Here is a 23,828-nt window from a genome sequence, read left to right on the forward strand (position 1 = left end):
TATCAGCTGAGGCCCTGGGTCTAAGGAAATACATTGATCTCATCACGTGGTTGTGGTACCTTTTGGGGAGGTTAACCAATACTTTGAAAGAAAGGAAAGGGTAAGAACAGAATCTCTGCTTGAATGGCTAAAGGCTCTATGTCACCTGGAAAACCTGTGTTTCCTCTTTTCACCTGGGAAGTCATCAGAATAACTCCTAGGGAGTCACAGTGACCCATGTTCATTTCCCTGTTGTCGAAGATGGAATCCAAACAGAAAGGAGTCACAGGAGGTCTTGTGGACTGAGGGAAGCTGATAAGACAGACTTGGCTTCACTTATTAACCAGAGTCCTGATTCTCTGCTTCCTACTCTGCTGAGGATGGAGGTGATTCTGTGTGGTTGTTTCATGTTTTCAATACAAGATGCAGAAATATGGATTCTCACTTTCCTTTCTTCTTCTTCTTTTTTTTTTTTTTGCAATGCTTAAATCTGCATATTTTGAGATTCTCCTAGTTCATTTTGCTTATCCATATCTTCACAGCACAATATGACTCTCATGCTAATTGTTGTAATAGGACATTTCTTACTGTGGTTTCACAGATCTACTGTAGTTCCTCTCAAGCAATTGGTACCAGGCCCATTTCTAGATAATTCCTACATATAGAGGAAATGGTGGCATAAATCCACAATCCTTATCTCAATTCCTACATCCAAAATACCCCTGAAAGCAGAAAGCTTTTTTCTTCTTAAATTAGAGACTCATTTGGACAAAAAAGGCTGATGGGACTAATGTGAAGCCATTCATTCTCTTTATCCCTTGTAGCATGAATATTCATTGATTTTGCTTCAAAAATAATAATGTGTTGGAATTTAGGGTACTGCCCTAGCCTCAGTTAGGGATTTTACTTCATTTATGGTGTATGCACCATATTACCTTTCTAAAAGGAGACAAGGAAAATTCTTAATTCTTTTTTTTTTTTTTTTTAAAGATTTTATTTATTTGACAGAGAGAGACAGTGAGAGCAGGAACACAGGGGGAGTGGGAGGGGGAGAAGCAGGCTTCCCGCTGAGCAGGGAGCCCGATGTGGGACTCGATCCCAGGACCCTGGGATCATGACCTGAGCCGAAGGCAGACGCTTAACGACTGAGCCACCCAGGCGCCCGGAAAATTCTTAATTCTAAAACACACTCAGTTCTGGGAGTTTCAGATAAGGGATTGTGCACTGTTTATACATTTCACGGGGCATTTAGGGGGGCAGGTGTTATTACAAGGTTGATAGATTGATATGCTTTTGTTCCTGCTGGTAATTGGCTAAGTGAAGTATTTTTCTCTTCTTGAGTCACTTTGGAGATTTACTTTTCTTTACCACCCTCTCCCCCCGCCCCCAAAGATTCAGCCTGGATGAGGAAGCGAAAGTACAATTGAAGTTAATTTTTTAAAAGGATTTATTTATTTATTTTAGAGACTTGGGGGGGGGGTAGGGTGAACAAAGGGAGAGAGAATCTGAAGCAGACTGTGCTGAGTGTGGTGCCCAATGCGGAGCTTGATTCCGTGACCCTGAGATCATGACGTGAGCTGAAATCGAGAGTTGGTCATTTAACTAATTGAGCCACCCAGGCACCACACAAATGAAGTTATTTCAAAAGCTTATAATTTCACTATATTTTAGGCTTCTAATAGCCATCCCGGGCACTGACTGCGGAACTATTGCAAGCTAATAGAGTGTAAGCCAGCTGAGAGATCCTGGAATTGGCTGGGATTTGGCCAGATTTCAGCTTCACCTTCATCTGGGCTTATAGGATGATTCCGTTATATAACTCAAGTAAATTTCTGATGCATAGAGGTGTGTTCACCCTGAGTTCTGGAAAATTCTTGAATTTTTGTGAAACTTCTTCCAATCATCCATCGAAGATTGACGTTTGCATATGGGGCACCAGTGCCACCTGGTGGAGAGTCGCAAGAATGCTCCACAGAGGCAAGGCACACCTGTCACTGGAATTGGTCTTTGGGTTGTTAGCTTTCAGGAATCCACATGAAGGATCAAATCATGGTAACTGCAAAGTTTCTCAGGCATAAGAGATTTTTTTTTTAAAGATTTTATTTACTTATTTGATAGAGACACAGCAAGAGGGGGAACACAAGCAGGGGGAGCAGGAGAGGGAGAAGCAGGCTTCCCGCTGAGCAGGGAGCCCGATGTGGGGCTCGATCCCAGGACCCTGGGATCATGACCTGCGCCGAAGGCAGATGTTTAACGACTGAGCCACCCAGGCGCCCCAAGCATAAGAGATTCTTTAATGCAAACAGGCATTTAGAGCTTAGGGGTGGTGGTTACTGGATTTTTTCAGTATCTGAGTAATTCTTCCACACCATAAAATCAGAAAACACTTATGCACTTGAGCTGTGGACATATTTTTATGGCTGAATATTGTTTTCTCTTTGCCCTGTTTTTCAATTTTAAAATTAGTATTTTTGTCTCATTTTGTTGGAAAATAATGAAACGTTTGGATTTCTAGTACGTTTGAGGGAAAATTATGGGTTTTTTTTCCTGATTTAAGTGAAACCACTGAAGGAAGAGAATGCTCCATTTTTTTTTTGCAGCACCATTTATGTATTTTTCAAGTATTAGAAACTTGCTCATAAGCTAATATATTTTTCTGTTAGATCAGAATGAGGGCCAAGGTAATGGGCAGAATGTGATCACTGAAGGCTGACATTGAATTGTATTAGCTTCATAATATCATGAAACAATGTGTCTTTGTGAGTTAATAATAATTATGTCAAGGAAAGTGGACAGCCTTAGCCATTGGCTGGTAATAATGCCTCTGTTTCCAATAGAGTAACTTATGCAGTTGACCCTTGAGCAACATGGGGGTTAGGGGTGCCAACCCCTTGCACAGCCAAAAATCAGTGTATAACTTTTGACTCCCCTCAAACCTAACTAGTAATAAGCCTTACCGATAACATAGTCAATTAACACATATTTTGGATATTATATGTGTTGTATACTGAGGATTACAACAAAGTGAGAAAAGAAAAGGTTATTAAGAAAATCATAAGGGAGAAAAAATACATTTACAGCACTGTGCTGTATTTACTGGGGGGAAAAAAAAACCCCATAACGTATATAAGTGGATCCGCACAGTTCAAACCCATGTTGTTCAAGGGTCAACTGTATCTACAAACTCATTGTAACAAGGTGAAACTTTCTTACACTTGCTGGATTAATTTAACAGATTTAGACTTCATCTAACCTTGATTTTAACCTACAGGTTACTTATTGTCATTTTGATAGACCAAACAGCGGGGGGGGGGGGAAAGACAATCAGATTCTTTCCCCATATGCATATAAACATAGTGAAGTTTTGTTAATGTGTAGAAACAGTCTAACCTATGAGCACATTGGACAGAAAATGTCTATTCCACATGAGTCATCTTCAAATTTAAAATTAATATTTTTGTCTCATTTTATTGACAAATAATGCTCTTTTAAAATGTACCATACTTATTTACACAGAACTCTACCTGAGTGAGGAGGATCTGAAAAGACTTCATGATTTCGAAGAGCAGTGTGTGGAAATATATTTCCACGAGAAGATGGAAAGTCTGAATTATAGCTGTGAGGAACGAATCCGAGTGACATCAGAGAGGTACGAGATATATATATATATATTTTTTTTTCCCCCCACCTCCCCAAAGGTGGTTCTACTAGAATGTCTGAAGAAGTAGAAAGATGGACTTTCAGAACCCAGAGGTTTGGTTTCTCTCCAGTTCTGTCTAGTAGCATATAGTATTTCTGTAACGGATGTATATTTATTGAGCGCCTACTACATTCCAGGTGTCCCTCTCGTCCCTGGAGATAAATGGTGAATAAGAGATGAGAGTCCCTGCCTTCATAGGACTCGTGTTCTAGTGTGTGCAGGTAGAGGGGTGAGGGGGGTAGAGGACAAATAATAAGTTGGGAGACACATAAAAAGATGTAATTTAATGTCCGTTAAAGAGTGATGAAAAATCAAGTGGCATAAGGGAATCGAAAACGATGATGGTGAGGAGTCTGACAGAATGTGGGGGGAGGGTGGGTTGGACTCTTTGGGGTAGCCTGGGGCAGGAAGGCCATTGAGGAGTTGGAGGAGGAGGGGCCTGAGGGAGGCAGGCCAGGCAGAGACATCCTGTGGGATGGTGCCCCCTGGCTGTAGGAATAGCCAGTGCAGCTGCCTGAGGCCGCAAGGTGCGTCCACCAATGGCAGGTAGGACTGGAGAAGGCCAAGTGCTGCGTGCTCGTTGCGCTGGGGAGACGGGGCACAGGTGAGGTTCTCTTGTTTTGTTTTCATGCGGGGATAACAGAAGAAATGTGTATGGTCCTGGACATGATTCACCAGCCAGGGAGGAACTGCAGGAGCCGGAGGGAGGAGGTGATTTGCCCCACGAGAGGGCTCAATGCCTGGGCTTCCCTCCCAGTCGGGGGACCAGGAGAGAGGGTGGCCAGTGCTCAGGAGGCTGCAGCTCGGGTGTGGGCACACAGTTCTTGAGGCCAAGGCATTATCAGACCAGTGCCTGTGGGTATGTGTGATTTTGGTGGGGAGGGTCAGTGCGGGGAGGCCGTTCTGAGGTGTGAGGAAAGAGATGTGTTGGAGAGAGTGAACATATTCAGAAACTGTGGTAGGATCAAAGCCACTGTGGCTCCACCGATAATTGTGGATACATGGCATTGTGTTGGAATATGGAAGACTGAGTGTGATTATATGCATTTAAAAATTTTTTTTAAATTTTTTTTAAAGATTTATTTATTTATTTGACAGGGAGAGACACAGCGAGAGGGGGAACACAAGCAGGGGGAGTGGGAGAGGGAGAAGCATGCTTCCCACCGAGCAGGGAGCCCGATGCGGGGCTGGATCCCAGGACCCCGGGATCATGAGTCGAAGGCAGATGCTTAATGACTGAGCCACCCAGGTGCCCCGTATGCATTTTTTTTTTTTAAAACACAGAATTGTTTTTGTAACCAGAAGCAAATCGACAGAACTTAAATGCGTTCCTTCATTTTCGAATATACAGGGACCTGACTATAAAATGTTATACCTCATTATGCATGTATTTTTTCTGACATCCAAATGGATAGGCAGTGGATCCTTAAATATGGCTTTATTTAAAATTGAATTACATGAAGAACTCTCTAAATGGTTTGCTATGGGTATATGTCATATTTCTGGACTTTTCAAGTGGTATCATATTACGTAAATATGTATTTAGGTGGCCGATTGAATTTCAGACCAAATTTTATATTGAGAAAAAATATCAAATAAAGGTTTGTGAGCACACAAATTTTATTTTCCTTAAATAATATCTTTAGGCCAGAGCTTGATGAGCTTCTCTTCCCTTTTTCCTCTTCTGTACATTCTGCCACCTTTATAGATAATGCTCACTGAGTCTTGTGGGCCAGCCTGGCTCTCTGTTTTCTAGGACACACATGCCCAGATAGGAGTTTATAGAACCACGGTGAAGACCTGCTTCTCCACTTACTGGCTCTATGCACTTGGGCAAATTGGCTCCTGGCCTTTGTTTTCTTATTTGTAAGATGCACACAAAAATAGACCTACCTCTTAGAGGTGCTGTGAGGACCACCTGAGGTAACATAGATGAACCACATGGCAGAGTGCTGATCGATAGTAAGGGTACAGTGAAAGTAAAAATAGGCTCCAAAAACTGTGAGTGTGATTTCTTTTTAAATACATCTTTTCTTTCAAATCTTAAGAAAAGGGGAATAAATACATAAGATGAGATGACCTCCTTGCCCCAGATTATGAATGGGGCCAAGGTCACGGAGAGCCCCTTACTTTACACTGAAAACTAAGGAAGGAGTTTTAGGTGGTCAGATATGGACGGATTCAAGTTCTAGGCAGATTCCTTCTGTTACAGTGTGGATTTGAAGAGTCAGAATTCGAAGTCTGGAGACAGCAGGAGCATGAGTCTCAGGGACTAGCCAAACTAGCCATGGTACGTTTGAAAGGAGGTAGCTTAGTCCATTTGGACTGTTGTAACAAAGTGCCAGAGGCTGGGTGGCTTGTGAGTTGCTCACAGTTCTGGAGGCTGGGAAGTCCAAGACCAGCATGCCAGCAATGTTGGGTGACAGCCCCCTTCTGGGTTGCAGACCTGTCTTGTGATCTTTACATGGCGAGGGGTGAGGAAGAAGGGCTCACGGGGAGGATTAACCAGAATCGATCAGAGGAGGATAAGGGTGATAGGAAGAGTCAAATGGATCTGGTGTGAAAACTAAACTAGACATTTATGAACAAGTAATTCAATCATCGTAGCAATGGCGGCGGTGGTGTAGTGTGATGAACACCATCAGTCATCACATATTGTATTCCTCTGGAGTCTTTCCCTTGGGTAGAGGAAGGAGTAGAAGGTAGATGGGTATGTAGCTTCTGAACAATATCCAAGAGGCTTTCGTGGGCTCTAGAATCTGATGATGAAGACCTGATTTCACTCTTCAGAACATCGTCCATCAGTTCTCCCACCAGTCTTCTGTTTACACGGTGGGCCTCGTTGAGGTCATCTCCGGGGAGCTCACACCAGAGGCATGGGGGAGGGGAAGAAAACCTCCCTGAGGCAGCGGCGGGAGTTTGAAGAGGAAGGGAAAGATTAGGATATTTGCACGATCGCCTACCTGTAGAGAAGAGATCACCTATATCCTTACAGAATTAAGTGAATTGTGAATTGTGAAACTAGGTTGTTTTACGTCTTCCTTTCTCTGGAACACTGGCTACTTTTTGACCCTCTCTCTGTTCTGTGGAGTAAGATGTTAAGTGGATATTTCCCCATAATAAGCATGTTAAATTTGGGAAATGCTGCATTTTATTTTTTAAACAATCTCTACAGCCACTGTGGGGCTCGGACATACAACCCTGATATCAAGAGTTGCACGCTCTATGAACTGAGCCTGCCAGGTGCCCCTGGCAAATGCTACATTTTAAAACAAGTCACACTGTGACTCAGTACAGTCCTTGTTGGAGCAGGTGCTGTCATTATTTTGCCGTGAAACCTTACTGAGGAACATTTGTGAGCACCTCTCAGCTTGGGAAATGTTGGTATAATTCATTTAGCATTTCCCACGCCTCTAAGGCCCTGGTGAGAACTTTGATCCCTGATGAGTTGTTCAGAGGTGCCCGAGTGCGGGGTGGGGGTGGGGGGGTTCAATGCCCCTGAATGTGGAGTTAGGCTGTCTGGGTTCGAAGCCTCGCTCCATCCCCAACCCTGCGACCGGCCACGTGACCCAACCTCTTTTATAAAAGAGGTAATAGGAATGCCTACATTATGGGGTTGTTACACGGATTAAATTCAAATAATAATGTACAGCCTTTGTAACACACCTGGCACAGAGTGAGCGCTCAGTGAATATTATTATCATGATGATTATACGTATACTTCTTACAATCTTTTTTTTTTTTAAGATTTTATTTATTTATTTGACAGAGAGAGAGGGAACACAAGCAGGGGAAGTGGGAGAGGGAGAAGCAGGCTTCCCGCTGAGCAGGGAGCCCAATGCAGGGCTCAATGCGGGGCTTGATGTGGGGCTCGATCCCAGGACCCTGGGATCATGACTTGAGCTGAAAGCAGACGCTTAACGACTGAGCCACCCAGGCGCCCCTCTTATAATCTTACTTTAAAATATCTTCTCCAAAGACCCACAGAAAAACAATAACCATACTGGTCTTCCCTCCACCCTCAAATCGCACACAGGGGAAACTAAACTTACAAGAAGTTTTTTTTCTTTACACATCAGAATGACTGAAAATCTAGATTAAACTAATGTAGTGGGTGGTTGAGGAATATAATTAAAATATGTTTCATGGGACATAATGCTTTAGAAAAAAAATGCCTATGAAAGCAGGAAGACCCTATGTGAGGGTGACCAGGTTATTCGTCTAACAGGTCCCTATTGTAGCCTGTTACCTGTTGCTGTGAATAGTTGCTGGTTTCTGTTATATCCATTTGATGTGACTGCTGCTGATGGAGCTTAATGAGCCTCCATTACTGCCGTTCAGACTGTTGTGTTTTTGAATTAGATGAAACTGCGCACTAAGTGGAGAGGCTCTAATTAAGCATATTTGGAAGGGAATATACATATATTTGGTATTCTTTCCCTTATCATCTCTGCCAATTCTCGTTTTGCAGGTTCCAGAAGGTCAGGAAGCATTTATTAAACCTCTGCTTAGTTACAGAAGTGGGATTCTGTAGCAGAAGTAAGGAGAGGGTCCCACCCGCATATAACAAACACGGAAAACATCACTCCTTTTGTTCTTTAATTCCTGTCTGCCAAGCTCCCAGAAGGAAGGAGTGCAGGATTTCTCAATCCATGTGACTTGGGGTACATTCTGGAGAGGGGATATCTCACACTGTTTCTTCCAGGCCCCACAAAGGACCAGGGGTCATTATTAATTTCTGCGTATGGTCATGTCAGCTGTGAAACTGTTGAGGAGATCCCCTTCCTTGCTTGCTTGCTTGCTTCTCTTCCTTTTCTTTTCTTTTTTCTTTCTTTCTTTCCTTCCTTCCTTCCTTTTCTTTTCTTCCCCCCTTCTTGCCACCCAACAATTTGTAAAAGCTTTTTTTTTTTTTTAAAGATTTTATTTATTTATTTGACAGAGAGAGACACACAGCGAGAGAGGGAACACAAGCAGCGGGGGCAGCAGAGGGAGAGGGAGAAGCAGGCTTCCCGCTGAGCAGGGAGCCCGACGCGGGGCTCGATCCCAGGACCCTGGGATCATGACCTGAGCAGAAGGCAGGCGCCCAACAACTGAGCCACCCAGGCGCCCCTGTAAAAGCTTTTGATTAAGGGATACAAACACCTCATCATATTTATCAGAATAATTTCTAACTTACTGTTTATTTTAAAATTTTTATATATTTTTATATGCGTTTGTTTTTAATGTAACCAAATAGATGTTTTGTAATTTATTGTTTTGCTAATCTTAGAAAGCTGTCTTCGTGTCCTAGGGCTGCCGTAATGAAGTACCAAATATTGGGTGTCTTATAACAACAGAAATTTATTGGCTCACAGTTCCAGAGGTTACAGGTCCAAAATCAAGAACTTGGGAGGGCTGTGCTTCCTCTGATGGTTCTAGTGGAGAATCCTTCCTTGCCTCTTCTAGCGTCTGGCATTTACTGACAATCCTTGGTATTCCTGGGCTTGTAGACGCATCACTGAATTTGTAGGGTGGTCTTCTCCCTGTGTATATTCACATAATCTTCTCACTGTGTCCAAATTTCCCTTTTATAAGGACACAAGCCATAGTGGCTTAGGGTTTACCCTAATGACCTCATTTTAACTTGATTATCTCTGTAAAGACCGTGTTTCCAGATAAGGTCCTATTGTGGGAGTACTAGGGGATTAGGGCTTCAACATATCTCTTTTGGGGGGGGGGCACAAAACGAAACCTATCCCCATATAGAGAAATTTATAGATATACAGATAATATTAACCAACATTTCCTTCATTCTGTGTCTCTAAGTTAGTTATTACATTTAATTAGATTCTACCTGCAATTTAACTTTTGACTTTTTTTTTTTAAGATTTTATTTATTTATTTGACAGAGACACAGCGAGAGAGGGAACACAAGCAGGGGGAGCGGGAGAGGGAGAAGCAGGCTTCCTGCGGATCAGGGAGCCCGATGTGGGCGCGGGGCTCGATCCCAGGACCCTGGGATCGAGACCCGAGCTGAAGGCAGACGCTTAACGACTGAGCCACCCAGGCGCCCCACTTTTGACTTTCATAGGTGAAAATATCTTGCTTTTACGTAACTCAGTGGCTGGACATCATCATGTTGGGTTAAAGTATTCAAAATAACTTTTAAAAATTTGCCTCAGGCTTTCTCAGAACGTAAGTCTCTTAAAATGGGTTTTGTGTCAAGCTTAGGAAGCCTATTTGATCCGTAGGTGGATTTTTTTTTTTTAAAGATCTATAAATTTTTTTTCTAATTACATATTTAATTATTAATTCTGTTCCTCTCATTCTGGCTTCTTCCTCAAGATGTCCTTTCTGTATCCAAAATAACATAGTGCTTGTCAGTAGGAGATTTTTGGATGTTTGTCATGTAAATTAATGAATATGGTGGATGGACACTGGAGGGAGAACTAGCAGGAAGCTGGAAACGTGGTCCTGGAATGTTAGAGAGAAATAAGGGCTAGAAAAGTAGATGTATGGTGTTTCCTCATTGGAGTGATAGTAGGAATTGTAGGATGGCGTGAAACCACCTGAGATGAGAAGGCAGAGGACTCACCCAACTTGGGGAATCCTCTGGGGCCAAGGAGCCTCCTAAGGATGGACCTAGGACAGGAAGAGAGCAAGGCAAGTTCCCACTGGCTTAACGTGTTTATTGGTTTTCTGCCCCCCTTTACCATTAGGGTTACAGAGATGTACTTCCAAATGAAAGAAATGAATGAGAAAGTGTCTTTCATAAAGGACTCTTTACTGTCCTTGGACAGCCAAGTGGGACACCTGCAGGACCTCTCTGCCCTGACAGTGGATACCCTGAAATTCCTTTCTGCTGTTGACACCTTACAAGAGGATGAGGCTCTCCTGGCTAACAGAAAGCGTCCTACGTGCAGAAAACTTCCCCACAGCTGGAGCAATGTCATCTGTGCAGGGGTTCCGGGCAGCTTGGAGATCTCTGGGGAGAAGAAATACCAGTATTATAGCATGCCTCCTTCGTTGCTGCGGAGCCTGGCCAGAGGCCAGTGTACCCTGAGAGGGCAGAGGGGGCCCCTTCTTGAGATTACAGACAGTCAAAGAAAGGCTTCAAATCTAAGAGATGAGCAGGAAAAGCAACAAACAGAAACCACCATAGTTGCTTCTGGGGTGTCCCTTAACAGGCAAGCACAGCGAAAGTATGGCCAGTTTCTCCTGGTCCCTTCTTATTTAAAGCAAGTTCCTTTTTCTGCAGAAACTGAGTTGCCTCTGTTCAGACCCTCTGTGGAAGCAGGTACAGATGTGCTGGCAACTGAACAGGTCACCCAGAGTGAGGTCCCTGTTCATCTGACTTGGCAGAGCCCAGCTGTCTCAGCTCAGGGCTCAGGGGCCAAACCCGAGGCACAGTACGCGTCAGTAGCTCAGATACCAGCCAGACAAGACAAGGGGGAGCGAGTTCTACCCACTTGGATTTGTACGTCTCTACCAATGAAAGTGACCTCCCTCCCTTCCCAAGGCGAGAGCATGGGAACTGAAGGTGGATATGTGAACTGGGCATTTTCAGAAGGTGATGAAACTGGTGTGTTTAGCATCAAGAAAAAATGGCAGACCTGCTTGGCCTCCACTTGTAATAGCGACTCTAAAGAGAGTGGCCAAAGCCAGAGGCAGATCCGAGCCAGATCCCTCTCTGATAACTCATCAAGCTTGGCCCATAGTAGTGACTGCTCGGAGGTGGGACCATGGCTGCAGCCAAACACATCCTTTTGGATCAATCCTTTCCGCAGAGATAGGCCCTTCACTCGGAGTCACAGTTTGAGATTCCACAAGGAGGAGAAACTGAAGATCTCTAAGATTAAAAGTAAGTGAGAGACGATGGACTCTGAGAACCAAATGGAGGGTTCTAGAGGGGAGGGGGGTGGGGGATGGGTCAGCCTGGTGACGGGTATTGAGGAGGGCACGTTCCGCGTGGAGCACTGGGTGTTATGCACAAACAATGCATCATGGGACACTACATCAAAAACCAATGAGGTAATGTACGGCGATTAACATAACAATAAAAAAGTAAGTGCACATTTTTTTTGTTTAAAAAAATAAGCTCTTAAATTACTAAATTCTATGCATTACTATGATTTTTACTAAGTTGACCACCTTTGACTATATTCTCATCCTCCCCATTCTCAGTCGTCTGAAAAACCAAATGGCTCCCAGCGCGATCTTAAACTTTTCACGCAAACCCTTTCCCTTACAGACCTCTCAAGATCCTCAGAGATAGGGCAGTCAGCATGGATCAAAACAAAAATGCTAATCAAGGATAAGAGATCGTCGAAGAAAAAGAAGAAAACACAAGGACTGCAGGTGCCAGTAAGTGTCTTTTATGTCGTTGGCAATTGAGGTAGGAGCCTGTCTTAGCTCAGTTTCTCCGTAAAGCGCCAGGCACACTACAAAATGGCCCTGGACTGGAAGGAGTGAAGATATAAATTTAAGAGTCATCAGAGTGGATATGCGATAGCTCATTTATCAGCTCACATGTTGAAGGACACGTGTTATTTTCAGTTTGGGCTATTCTAAACAAAGCTGTTATGAACATTTGTGCACAAGTCTTTGTGTGGACATATGTTTCAATTTCTCTTTGGCAAATATTTAGGAGTAGCATGTCAGAGTCATATGGTAAGTATTTGTTTAATTTTAGAAGACACTTCCGAACTGCTTTTCAAAGTGGCTGTATCATTTTACATTCTAACCAGTTTACGAGGAGTAGTTTATGAGTGTTCCACTGGTCCGTGTTCTCACCAATCCTTAGTATGCTCAGTCTTTTTAACTTTCGCCATAGTTGGGGGTATGTAGTGGGATCTCATTTGCATTTCTGGAATGACTAGTGCTGCAAACTATCATTTATGTGCTTTTTTTGTCATCCATATATCTTTCTTTTTGTGACCTGTCGGTCTGAATATTTTGTCTATTTAAAAAATTGGGTTGTCTTAATAAGTTGTCAGAGTTTTTTCTAAATATAAGCCCATTGTTGGATATATGTTTTACAAATATTTTCTCTTGGTGGCTTGCCTTTTACTTTTCTTAAGTGTCCTTTGAAGTGCATACATGTTTTATCTTGATGAAATCTGCTGCTTTTTTTTTTTAATAGTCTGTGCTTTTGTATTCTATTTAAGAAAATTTAAATTAAGATAACCCAAGATCACTGAGATTTTCTTTCATGCTTTCTTCTAGACGTTTCATAGATTTTGCTCTTATATTTAGGTCTAGCGCCCATTTTGAGTTACCTTCTGTATATGGTTGTAGGTAAGGATTGAGGTCCTTCCCTCTCTTCCCTTTTCTCCCCCTCCCCTGTATTTCTTTGTTCCTTCCTCCCTCCCCCTCTCCCCCCGTTCCTTCCTTAAATACAAATATCAGTTTTTTTCTACCATTTTCTGGCAAAAAGATTGTCTTTTTCCTATTGAGTTGCCTTGATACCTTTGTCAAAAATTGACCATATATATCCATAATACGTATGGATCTGTTTCTGGATCTATTCTGTTCCATTTATCTGTATGTCTGTCTTTATGATAATACCATACTATCTTGAATACTGTATCTTATATTAAATATTGAAATCATGTAGTGTAGGTCTGTCAAAGTTATCTTCGTTTTCAAAGTGGTATGGTTTTGTTTTGTTTTTTGGCTATTCTAGTTTCTTTGCATTTCCACATATATTTAGAATCAGCTTGACGGTTTTTACAGAGAAGCTGCTGGGGTGAGTGGAATTGCTGTGAATCAACTTGGGGAGAATTGGCATCTTAACAATAATAAGTTTTTTGATCCATGAGCATGATATGTCTATTTGTTTAGATGTTCCTCAGTTTCTCTCGGCAGTGTTTTGTAGTTTGCGGTGTACAGTTCTTTTTTTTAAAAAAAGATTTTTTATTTTTTCATTGGAGATGAGAGAGAGCATGAGCAGGGGAGAGAGGCAGAGGGAGAAGCTGACTCCTTGCTGAGTTGGGAGCCCGATGTGGGGTTTAATCCCAGAACCTTGGGATCATGACCTGAGCTGAAGGCAGATGCTTAACCATCCTGAGCCACCCAGATGCCAAAAGTGTTCAGTTCTCGCACATGTCTTTAAAAATATCTCCCTAAGTGTTTGGTATTTTTATTTTCTTATAAATGCAATTATAAACAATTTCTGATTATTTGTTGGTAGTATATAGAAATACATATATTTTAAAGACTTTTTGAGGGAGAGGGAGAGAGAATGTGAGCAGGGGGTGGTGGTGGGGAGAGAATCTTCGAGCAGACTCCCTGCTGAGCACAGAGCCCAACACAGGGCTTGATCCATGACCTGGAGATCACGACCTGAGCTGAAACCAAGAGTCGGATGCTAAACCAACTGAACCAGCCAGATGCCCCTAGAAATATATATATATATATTTTTTTTTTTTTTTAAAGATTTTATTTATTTATTTGAGAGAGAGAGCACATGAGAGGGGGGAGGGTCAGAGGGAGAAGCAGACTCCCTGCTGAGCAGGGAGCCTGATTTGGGACTCGGTCCTGGAACTCCAGGATCATGACCTGAGCCGAAGGCAGTCGCTTAACCAACTGAGCCACCCAGGTGCCCTAGAAATATATTTTTAAAATATTGATTTTATACACTGCAACTTTATTAAACTTGCTAATTTGTTTGAGTAGGTTTTGTTGCTTCTCTAGTATTTTCTATATAAATGTTCATGTTATCTACAAATGAAGATAGTTTTACTTTTCAAATTTACTTTTTACCTTTCAAATCCAGATGTGTGTTTTTTTTATTTTTCTTGCCTTATTACACTGGCTAGAATCTCTAGTATATTGAATAAAAGTGGCAAAAGCAGATATCCTTTCCTTTTCTCTGGTCTTAGGGGGAAAGCATTTAGGCTTTTACCAGTAAGTATGTTAGCTGTAGCTTTTTATGTAGATGCCTTTTATCAAGTTAAAGAACTTCCTATCTATACCTAGTTTCTGAGAATTTTTGTCTTTAATAGAGGTGAGCATTTGTCAAATGCTTTTTCTGTACCTCTTGATACAATCAGGTGGTTTTTCCTTTTTATTATGTTACTATGATTATATTAATTTTATAATGTAGAAGTACTATTTAGAATATTAAGTCAACCTGGTTAGGATGAACCCTGCTTGACAATGATGTATTATCTTTTTTGTATGCTATGTTTATTTTGCTAAAATCTTAGTAAGATTTTTTACACATGTATTCTTGAGGAATATTTGTCTATAGATCTCTTTTCTGGTAATGTCTTTGTCTGGTTTTGGTACCAGGGTGATGCCGGGCTTATTGAATGAGTTGGGAAGTATTCCCTCTTCAGTTTTCTAGGTGAGCTTGTATAGAATACATACCATTACAACGTTTATTATTTGGTAGAATTAACCAATAAAACCTTCTTTGTGGGAAAGTTTTTAGCTACAAATTCAAGTTCTGTAATAGATGTAGGACTATTCAGATTATCTGATTCATCTTCAGTGAGCTTTGTTGTGTCTTTCAAAGAATTTGTGTATTTCATTTAAGTTTTTGAATTTCTTGGCATGTGGTATTTATAATATCCTTTTCTTATCCCTTTATGGTCTATGGGTGTGTAGTGACATCACTTCTCTCATTCCTAATATCTTAATATTTGTGTTTCTGTCTTTGTTTCATGATTAGTCTGGCTACTGGCTTGTCTGCTTTATTGATCTTTCAAAGAACCAGTTCTTGGTTTCATTTGATTTATCTCTGAATACTGTTTTATTGATTTCTGCTCTTTATTATTTCTTTTGTTTACTTTGGTTTTAATTTGCTCTATTTTTTTCTAGTTTGTTAAGATAGAAGTTTTAGTCATTGATTTGAGACTGTCTTCTTTTTTAATACAAGCATTTAGTACTATAAAATTCCCTCTAATCATTGTGTTAGCTGTCTCCCACAAATTCCAATATATTATGTTTGCATTTTCATTTAGTGAATCTTTTTATTAATAATTAGGAAGTCTCAGATCTGAGTTAGTAATTCCATAGGGCTTCACCTTTCCCGATCTTAATGCCCTGTTCATTTCTCCATATAATAATCTGGATGCATTTTTTAAAAGCACCTCAGTTCTTTTTAGAATGAGAAGCAGAGGTTATGTGCTATGGTGAGCGTTGTGAATTGTGTAAGACTGTTGAATCACAGACCTGTACCTCTGGAACAAATAATACATTATATGTTAAAAAAAAAAGAAGATAGTAGGAAGGGTAAAATGAAGGGGGGAGACATCCGAGGGGGAGACGAACCATGAGAGACTATGGACTCTGAGAAACAAACTGAGGGTTCTAGAGGGGACGGGGGTGGGGGGATGGGTTAGCCTGGTGATGGGTATTAAAGAGGGTGCATATTGAATGGAGCACTAGGTGTTATACGCAAACAATGAATCATAGAACACTACATCAAAAACTAATGATGTAATATATGGTGATTAACATAACTTAATAAAATTAAAAAAAAAAAGAATGAGAAGCAGAAGCAAAGAGATAAGTATTAAGACAATTATGTAAAATTACCTTTTGGGGGAGAGATTTAGCCTGTAAAGAAGACTCTTTTACAGGGAAAATGCTATAAGTTGCTGGGATCTTATGAAATATGATTTCAGTAGATTTGTTTTTTGCGATGGTTAAAGTGGCCAGAATTTAACTAGAAATTGAAACTGGGCTTAGGTACTAATAACTTGCATTTGTTTATTGCTTGCATTTTGTCAATTTATCTCATTTCTTCTCTGTCCCTGGTTAGTACATATGGAAGCCATTATTGTTGGCTACTTGTTATTTTAATGACAAAGGGAATGGGGTTCACAGGCATTAAGTGATTTACCCAAGTTCACGTAACTTCTAAGTGATAGATCTAGAATTCCAACACAAGTTCTTTTTGGATCCAAGCCTTATGTTTTTTTGCTCTATGCCACTGGTTCTCAAATTGTGGTCTTCTATCAGCAGTGTTAGCATTACCTGGAAACTTACTCGACATTAAAATTCTTTCTCCCTCTAGACCTACTGAATGGTGGGTCTTGGAGGTGGGACCCTGTAATCTGTGGTTTAGCATAGCCTTGAGTGATTCTGCTGCACACTCAAGTTTGACGGCTGCTGCCCCCCACCCTGGTTCTCAGTCATGACCGCAAATAATAATTACATGGGTGCTTGTGTCCTGCCAACTTGACTAATGGGAGTTTTCAGAGATTTCCAGGTGATTCTAATGTGCAGCCAATGTTAACAACAACTGCTACTCACTGTAGTACCTGTATGAGTCACATTAATGACTCAGAATGTTTTTAGATTAATGTCACTGTGTTCCAACGAGTGTCTTTCTCTCCAGGTCATAAAGGTCGACACCTGCTCTCAAAATGACCAGCTGGATTCAGAGCCAGGAGAAAATAACATCTCAGAAGAGGCCTACAGCAAGAACCGGCTCACAGTGTCCAAATTTAGTCAGATAAGTATGTAACAGTCTAGACTCTTGGATCTCAGAAACTCTGGGGAAGTTTCCTCACTGTGTTCCCAGAACACCGGTGGTCCCTGCTGTTCTTTCAAGTGGAGATGAAAGAATGAGAGGGTGGCAACATCCATTTAGAAAAAATAACTCCTTTTGATTTTTAATTTTTAAGAAAAGGACAAAATTTCCATTCGTTTAATGGAATAGTTGTTGGGATCGAGAAAAGAAAAACAAGGTTCAGTTAGTCCCCTATCCAGAGCTGTTAAACCTGGCTCAGGGAGGATTCATGTAATCTGATGTATGGAGTGGGGTTGTCTAATGTTATAAATTCTTAAGGTTCATGAGACATTGATATGGACCCTCACACAGAACTCAGTGGGATGAGTAGTGGTTGGTTATTTATTGCTACTGACATACAGTATTTATTCCATGGGCAAGTATCCCTTAATGGTGGTTTGTAAAAGAGAAAAGATGGATCAACTAGTTACAAATGAAAACTGTGAGGGAGGCAGAGAACGTGAAATAAGCCTGAACAAGTAAGATAAGGCCAGATTATGAACAGAATTGGGAGCAATGATCAGAACTTTGAACTTCTTGTGTTACACAATAAGAGACCTTTACCAATTCCTTTTTTTAAATTTTATTTGGTTTCACATTTTTTTTTTTTAAAGATTTTGTTTATTTATTTGACAGAGAGAGACACAGCAAGAGAGGGAACACAAGCAGGGGGAGTGGGAGAGGGAGAAGCAGGCTCCCCGCGGAGCAGGGAGCCCGATGCGGGGCTCCATCCCAGGACCCCGGGATCGTGACCTGAGCTGAAGGCAGACGCTTAACGACTGAGCCACCCAGGCGCCCCTGCTTTCACACATTTGAGGTTTATTGTCACTTAGGCAAAGCCCTATGCAAGGTTTGACAGGAAGCCTCCCATCCAGGGATGCAGGGACCCATGTTCCACCCATGTTGTAGCTCTATCGTGTTCAACATGAGGCTCCCAAGATCTCTGCAGGACACCTCCGTGGCTGCCATGGCGAGACGGAATGCAGTTGATACCCATCTTTTGTTTACCCCATCATTCATCAGTGGACACTTGGCTATTCCCACCTCTTGGCTACTGTGAATAATGGTGCTATGAACATGGGTGTGCAAATATCTTCTTTGATGTGCCCTTTTTCAACCTTTAGTTATGGAGTTTGCTCTGCCAGTCTTCAGGTCAATTTTTGGAGTATTTAGGATGATTTGATAGTTATCTAGTTGTATTTGTGGGAAGAGGTGAGCCTCGGGTCCTCCTACTCTGTTGCCATCTTCCTCACACTCCCTTTTTAAACAGAAGGAACTATGTGATCAGGACTCATAAATATTTAAAATTATTTGAAATACTACACTTAAGGTACAAGTAGACACTGTATTGAAATCTATGTTATTATGCTTCTTTAAAACCTTGCTTTGTCTTTGGGTTGGTGGTTTTCAACCAAGGGCCAATTTTGTACACCTCCCATCTCTCTTCCCTGGGACATTTGATAATGTCTGAAGACATTTTTGGTTATGACAACTAAGGGAGGTACAGGTATTCTTGACTTCAAGTGGGTAGAGGCCAAAGATGCTGCTAAGCACCCTCCTACAATGCATGGGATAATCTCTTTCCTCCCAACAAGGAATTATCCAGCCCAAAATGTCAGTGCCAAGGTTGAGAAACCCTGATTTATATTTTAAAATACTCAATCGTCTGTTAAATCACTGAGAATCAATTGGGCTCTAAGCTGAAAGAGACATTAGAAATTAAATTATTCAGAACCCCCTTAATCTATAGATATGACTTGAGAGCTTGTCTTGCCTTAAATCACACAGTTTATAAGAACCTACAATATTGGATAAATCAAATCCCATACCTAAAGATATGATTCTAGGTCCAATTACAAATGTATTTATTTTATCTATGAATGTTTATATTATATTTCATATTTTTATAAATAATCTGATATTTAAGTTGTATGCTTTTCTTAAATTATTCAAGTTCTTTTTTTATCGATATACTTGACATATAACATTGTATTAGTTTTATGTGTACAACATGATTTGGTGTGTGAGTATATATATATATATATATATACATATATAGTGAAATGATAACTACAACAAGTTAACAGTCATCACTTCACATAGTTACAATTTTTTTTTCTTGTAGTGAGAATTTTATAAGCTCTAGTCTCTCAGCAACTTTCAAATATACAATATAGTATTGTTAACTACAGTCACCGCTGTACATTACCTCCCTGGGACTTAGTTATCTTACAGTTTGAAGTCTGTACCTGAGACCACCTTCACCCATTTCACTCACCCCCCCCCCCCGCCCCCCAAGTTATTTACGTCCTTTCCAGTGACTTTCAAATAGAAAAAGATGCAGGTGGCAGGAGAGTGCTGGGAAAGAATCTCAAGTCTGATGAAAGGGAGAGAAGATGTAGGGAAATAGGCTGACTCCAGGTGCCTAGTTAATCTGAGGAGACAGAGGCCCACTATCTACCTTGAACCGCATCCTGAATTAAGAATCTTTTTTTTTTTTTTAATATATCTGAGTTAAGCATTAATTGAAAAAGAATTTAAAAATAAAAGTTTGAAGGTTGGGTGATACCCTGTCAGGTAGCTCTCTCTGAATGCAAAAAGAAAAGTTCTGAGGAATTTATGAAAAGCAAAGGTATATTTTTAACTTTTCCTATAGGTATTTTAATTTTAATTCTGCGCTCTCATTGAAACCATATTGATCATAATTTTATGATATTTCAAAAATATCATATGACATTTTGTGATTTTTTTCCAATAGATTTCTTGTACTCTGTGTGTGTGTGTGTGTGTGTTTGACACAAAATGATTAGAGAAAAAAATTACTGTTAGCTCCTATCTCCTACATTTAGCCAGGGACTCTTAATAAGCATTATTCTCAGAATTCATCCAATCCAATAATTAAATTATTACTGGGCACCTACTATATGCCAGTGACTTTGCAGGTACCAGTATAAAAAATTGTGACAATAATGATCCTTGCCATCCTTTTTAAGAAAGAGCTGAAAATGAAATTTATTGTCTGGGTATTCTTTTCTGTCTTTTGTTTTTGTTTTGTTTTATTTTTTCAAGTAGCCTACTATGATGCTTGGTGCAGTTGTTAAGGAAGGATGCCTAACAATTTGGAATGAAAATTTCATGTGTTTTACATAAAGCATGGACAAAAAGAATCGCTAAAGGTGTTCTTCTGTAGGGAGGACTCAAGTTGTGGGCCATTTAATGCTTGACTTTGATTAGAGAGTATAAATTATTATAAATGTGAAGGAAACTACTGATGAATAGAAATACTGTAGAATATATAGCTTTCAACCACTTGAGGAAAAAAAGGACAAAAGAATCTTGGTAACACTTGCTAAAAAGAGAAAAAGAAACTATATTCAAATTTAGATGAATGCACTATGTTCAGATCTTCCTATTTAGGAATGTGATTTGAATGTAACACATTTTCAAGTATTCTCTAATTTCTCTTTTTCTCTTTCTTTTAACAAGGTCTGGAACCCTCTATATATCAGAAAATGAAAACCAAAGAAATGGAACAGCATGCTATCCAAGTCAGTGATTATCTAAAGCAGTCTCAAGAGGTAAAGACATCTTATTTGATATTAAAAAAAAAATTTATGCACACACTTCTCTAACTCCTTGACTGTGTCTGTTTTACCATTATGTCCCTTAATTGGCTTCTCCTTTTTACTGGTATTACATTTAAATCCTTGCTTTGAATATACGCTCAGTTTTTTTCACTCCCTTCGAGCCCCACCCCCCACCCTTTATTCTTTCCTTGTTTGTCTCCATGCAATTTGTTGGTCCACCCAGTAATTTATTGTGGGTGTTTTTAGCCTGAAAGATCAATAGTTCAGGAACTTTTGGAACTGTTTTGAAATTTATGAATGTTGCCAGGTGAAAGAAAAATAGGTATTTTCATTACATTTTAAGAGGTGGAACTAGGGTCAACATATAGAAACTACTGGGAGGCAGTTTCAGCCCAATTTGAGGAGGAATTATTAGCAATTGGGGCTTTCTAAGGATGGAATGGTTTATTTCTGGAAGTAGTGAGTTCCTCACTTAGTGTGGTTAGTCAAACAGGCCGAGTCAACCTCTTTGCAGATGTGTTGGAGGGGATTTGGACCCTGCAGGATGAAGGAGCCTCCAACACTGAGGTTCTCTGATTTTACGGTCTTTGTTTCTTACGTGCCCGTTTTACTGCCATCTACCATGTGGGGAGCATGATCCAGTTAGACTAACTCAAGAAATCTGATTTTGGTCTTGGTTTGAACATTAATTTCTATGAACTCGGGAACTGTATCCATATTACCTGTATGAATGTACGTTAATAACCTCATGAAGGGAATCTGTGGAAGATTTCGAAACTAAACCGTCAGACTGCTTGGAGGTGAGTGGTGGCAAGAACCTGTCTGCTATGTCTCAGGTTTCAGGGCTGTGTATAGTAATTAACCTCTGAGCTTCATTAGCTGTGTCTCTAAAATGGGGTTAATGCCATCCTTATGAGATTATTGGTAGTGGATAACAAAAATAAGACCAATGGAAATGCCTAGAGTGATGCCTGGAATGTAGTAGGTTTCAGGAAGTAATAGTTGAATCTAAATAGGAAACAGAATGATAAATTCAAAGTAATGTTATTCTAAATTATCATCCACTGAAACAACAGTGTCCTGATAGAGGACACAGAGATGTAATGATTGATATTTCTTGTCAACTTAGACCTTCATTCCTTCTTTCCTATCATTAACTGTTCACTCTCATTTCTGCAAAAGCCATTGTTGTATATTATGTTTTCTCTATGATGTCCCCATACAAGTAATTTCATTCTGTTAAAGTCAGTCAACACATTGAATTGTTCAGATATTGTGCTAACATTATGCATCTTTCTAACTTGAGTTTAGTGCGTCCAGTAAAAGAGAAATATTGAGTTGGTGGGGAGGGTATGTTTTGCAAATGTATTTCTGGAAGCTTGGGGTGGGAGAATGTTGGGTAAACATGTAATGACCTTTCCTTTCTGCTCAGGATCTGAGCAGAAACTCTTTGTGGAACTCCAGGAGCACCAACCTCAATAGGAACTCCCCGTGAGTATTTCTAAATGTCTGTTTTTAAGCATTTTTGGCTTCTGGTTTTTTTTTTTTTTTTACCTGATTTGTTTTTGTTTTTGATTTTTAAACTGATTTGTAACAAAGGTTTAATTGGGTCAGAAAAAGAGGGGAAAAAGAAGTGTTTCCAATGACAATATTTTCCTTTTGTCAGCCAGAAGGAAAATCATTTATTCTCCCAAGTTTTCCCATTTCTGGCAATAAGATCCCACCTCGGTGCCTTTTAAGAATATAACGAAACACGCACTACCACAGCAGATTAAGCCTTTGTCTTTTCAGTGTCAAAAAAGCACACGCGGAATAATGAGTATCCTATCTTTTCTGACAGATAAGATTGTGAAATTTGCATTCAAGACTAGGAACAAACCTGTCTGGCCTAAAGAAAGACTGAAGATCTGATAGTTTTCTCTTTAGATTTTTTTTTTCAAATTTTTAATTTTAGCTTATGAGGTTGATCTTTTTTATTTTTGGTTTCTCATGAGCATCCTAAGTGTCTGTCAAAGCAGTAACCCTTTGAGGTTTGAGACAAAGCAAAGGGAAGACAAGGATCAAAAGAGAGAGGAGCTAGAGAACTCACATGGTTGTAGGCTTGAGTATTTTCCTGGAATTTTATTTATTCAGAGAAATGAAGTTTGAAAACCAACCAAAGCAAAATGATTCCATTTGGTTTGTAGTGTTTTCTGGACTTTTCTGGTTACATCATCAAATGATCCATGTGGCTATGGGAGCAGAATTCAAAACCACCTAGTGTATGAAGGGCCAGTTGACACCAAGCAGGTGGAATGTGACTTGAAGTTTACAGCCAGCTCCATTTGAGATGGCCTTTTTTTCTGGTGCTACCATCAAGGTCTCTGTGTGCCAGCCTGCCTCTAGACTTCAAGTGCACAGGACTATCTCCTCCCAGAGGTTCAGTAGTTTGTGCTCATGCAGAGTAGTGAGTTATTGCAGCATGAAATTAAACAATAATTGTAATTGTACTCTCTTCCCTAAGGACCTGCAATACTGGAGATATTCTTTGAACGAATTTATTCAGACTTGCCCATGGCCACTTGTGCACTTGAGCAGGGCAAGTAACAATTTACAGAGAGCTAATTTCAGCCCGTGAACATTTAGGGGCCACGTGGGCTAATGAAACTGATTTGTAGGCTTGTCCAGAGACATTCGCAGACTCATTTGTAGGCATCTGCTTTGCATAGTTCAGGAACCCTTTAGTGTGATTGATCCAGAATAACACAAACACAGTTAAATCTTATATATGTCGTTTGATCATATAGCTAATTAAAAACAAAAACGACTGCTTTTTGGTTAGCCTAGGGCATGCACAGTAAGTGAATTATATGCAGATATGGTGCTCATTTTTCTATGAAAAATAATTGTAGGGTTGCAAACCATTTCTCTGTTGATAGAAACAGGGGTCAAATGGCACTTTGCTTTCAAAGAAAATCTACATACACATACATGCATCTAGACATATAGACTCTGTATTGTTACTATTGTACTCCTTTCTTTGGTCATTGAAAAATTTAAAGCATTATCTAAACAACTT

At 40.3% G+C, this 23,828-nt stretch overlaps 1 protein-coding gene across 3 annotated transcripts in view; it reads left to right on the forward strand.

The window, feature by feature from the left end:
* The window catches only part of TRPM6 (transient receptor potential cation channel subfamily M member 6), a 165,930-nt gene that overhangs the window by 117,940 nt on the left and 24,162 nt on the right, over positions 1-23,828 (forward strand). For all 3 annotated transcript variants that reach the window (XM_073878071.1, XM_073878072.1, XM_025891664.2), the window contains 6 exons: positions 3,496-3,628; positions 10,378-11,519; positions 11,910-12,022; positions 17,010-17,130; positions 20,670-20,761; positions 22,203-22,261. In XM_073878071.1, coding sequence (XP_073734172.1) covers positions 3,496-3,628; positions 10,378-11,519; positions 11,910-12,022; positions 17,010-17,130; positions 20,670-20,761; positions 22,203-22,261 — 1,660 coding nt within the window. The remainder of the gene's footprint in view (positions 1-3,495; positions 3,629-10,377; positions 11,520-11,909; positions 12,023-17,009; positions 17,131-20,669; positions 20,762-22,202; positions 22,262-23,828) is intronic.

Source organism: Callorhinus ursinus, unplaced genomic scaffold (assembly GCF_003265705.2).
Source record: "Callorhinus ursinus isolate GAN/ISIS: 27379988/994484 unplaced genomic scaffold, GSC_fseal_2.0 scaffold28, whole genome shotgun sequence".
Taxonomy (NCBI): domain Eukaryota; kingdom Metazoa; phylum Chordata; class Mammalia; order Carnivora; family Otariidae; genus Callorhinus; species Callorhinus ursinus.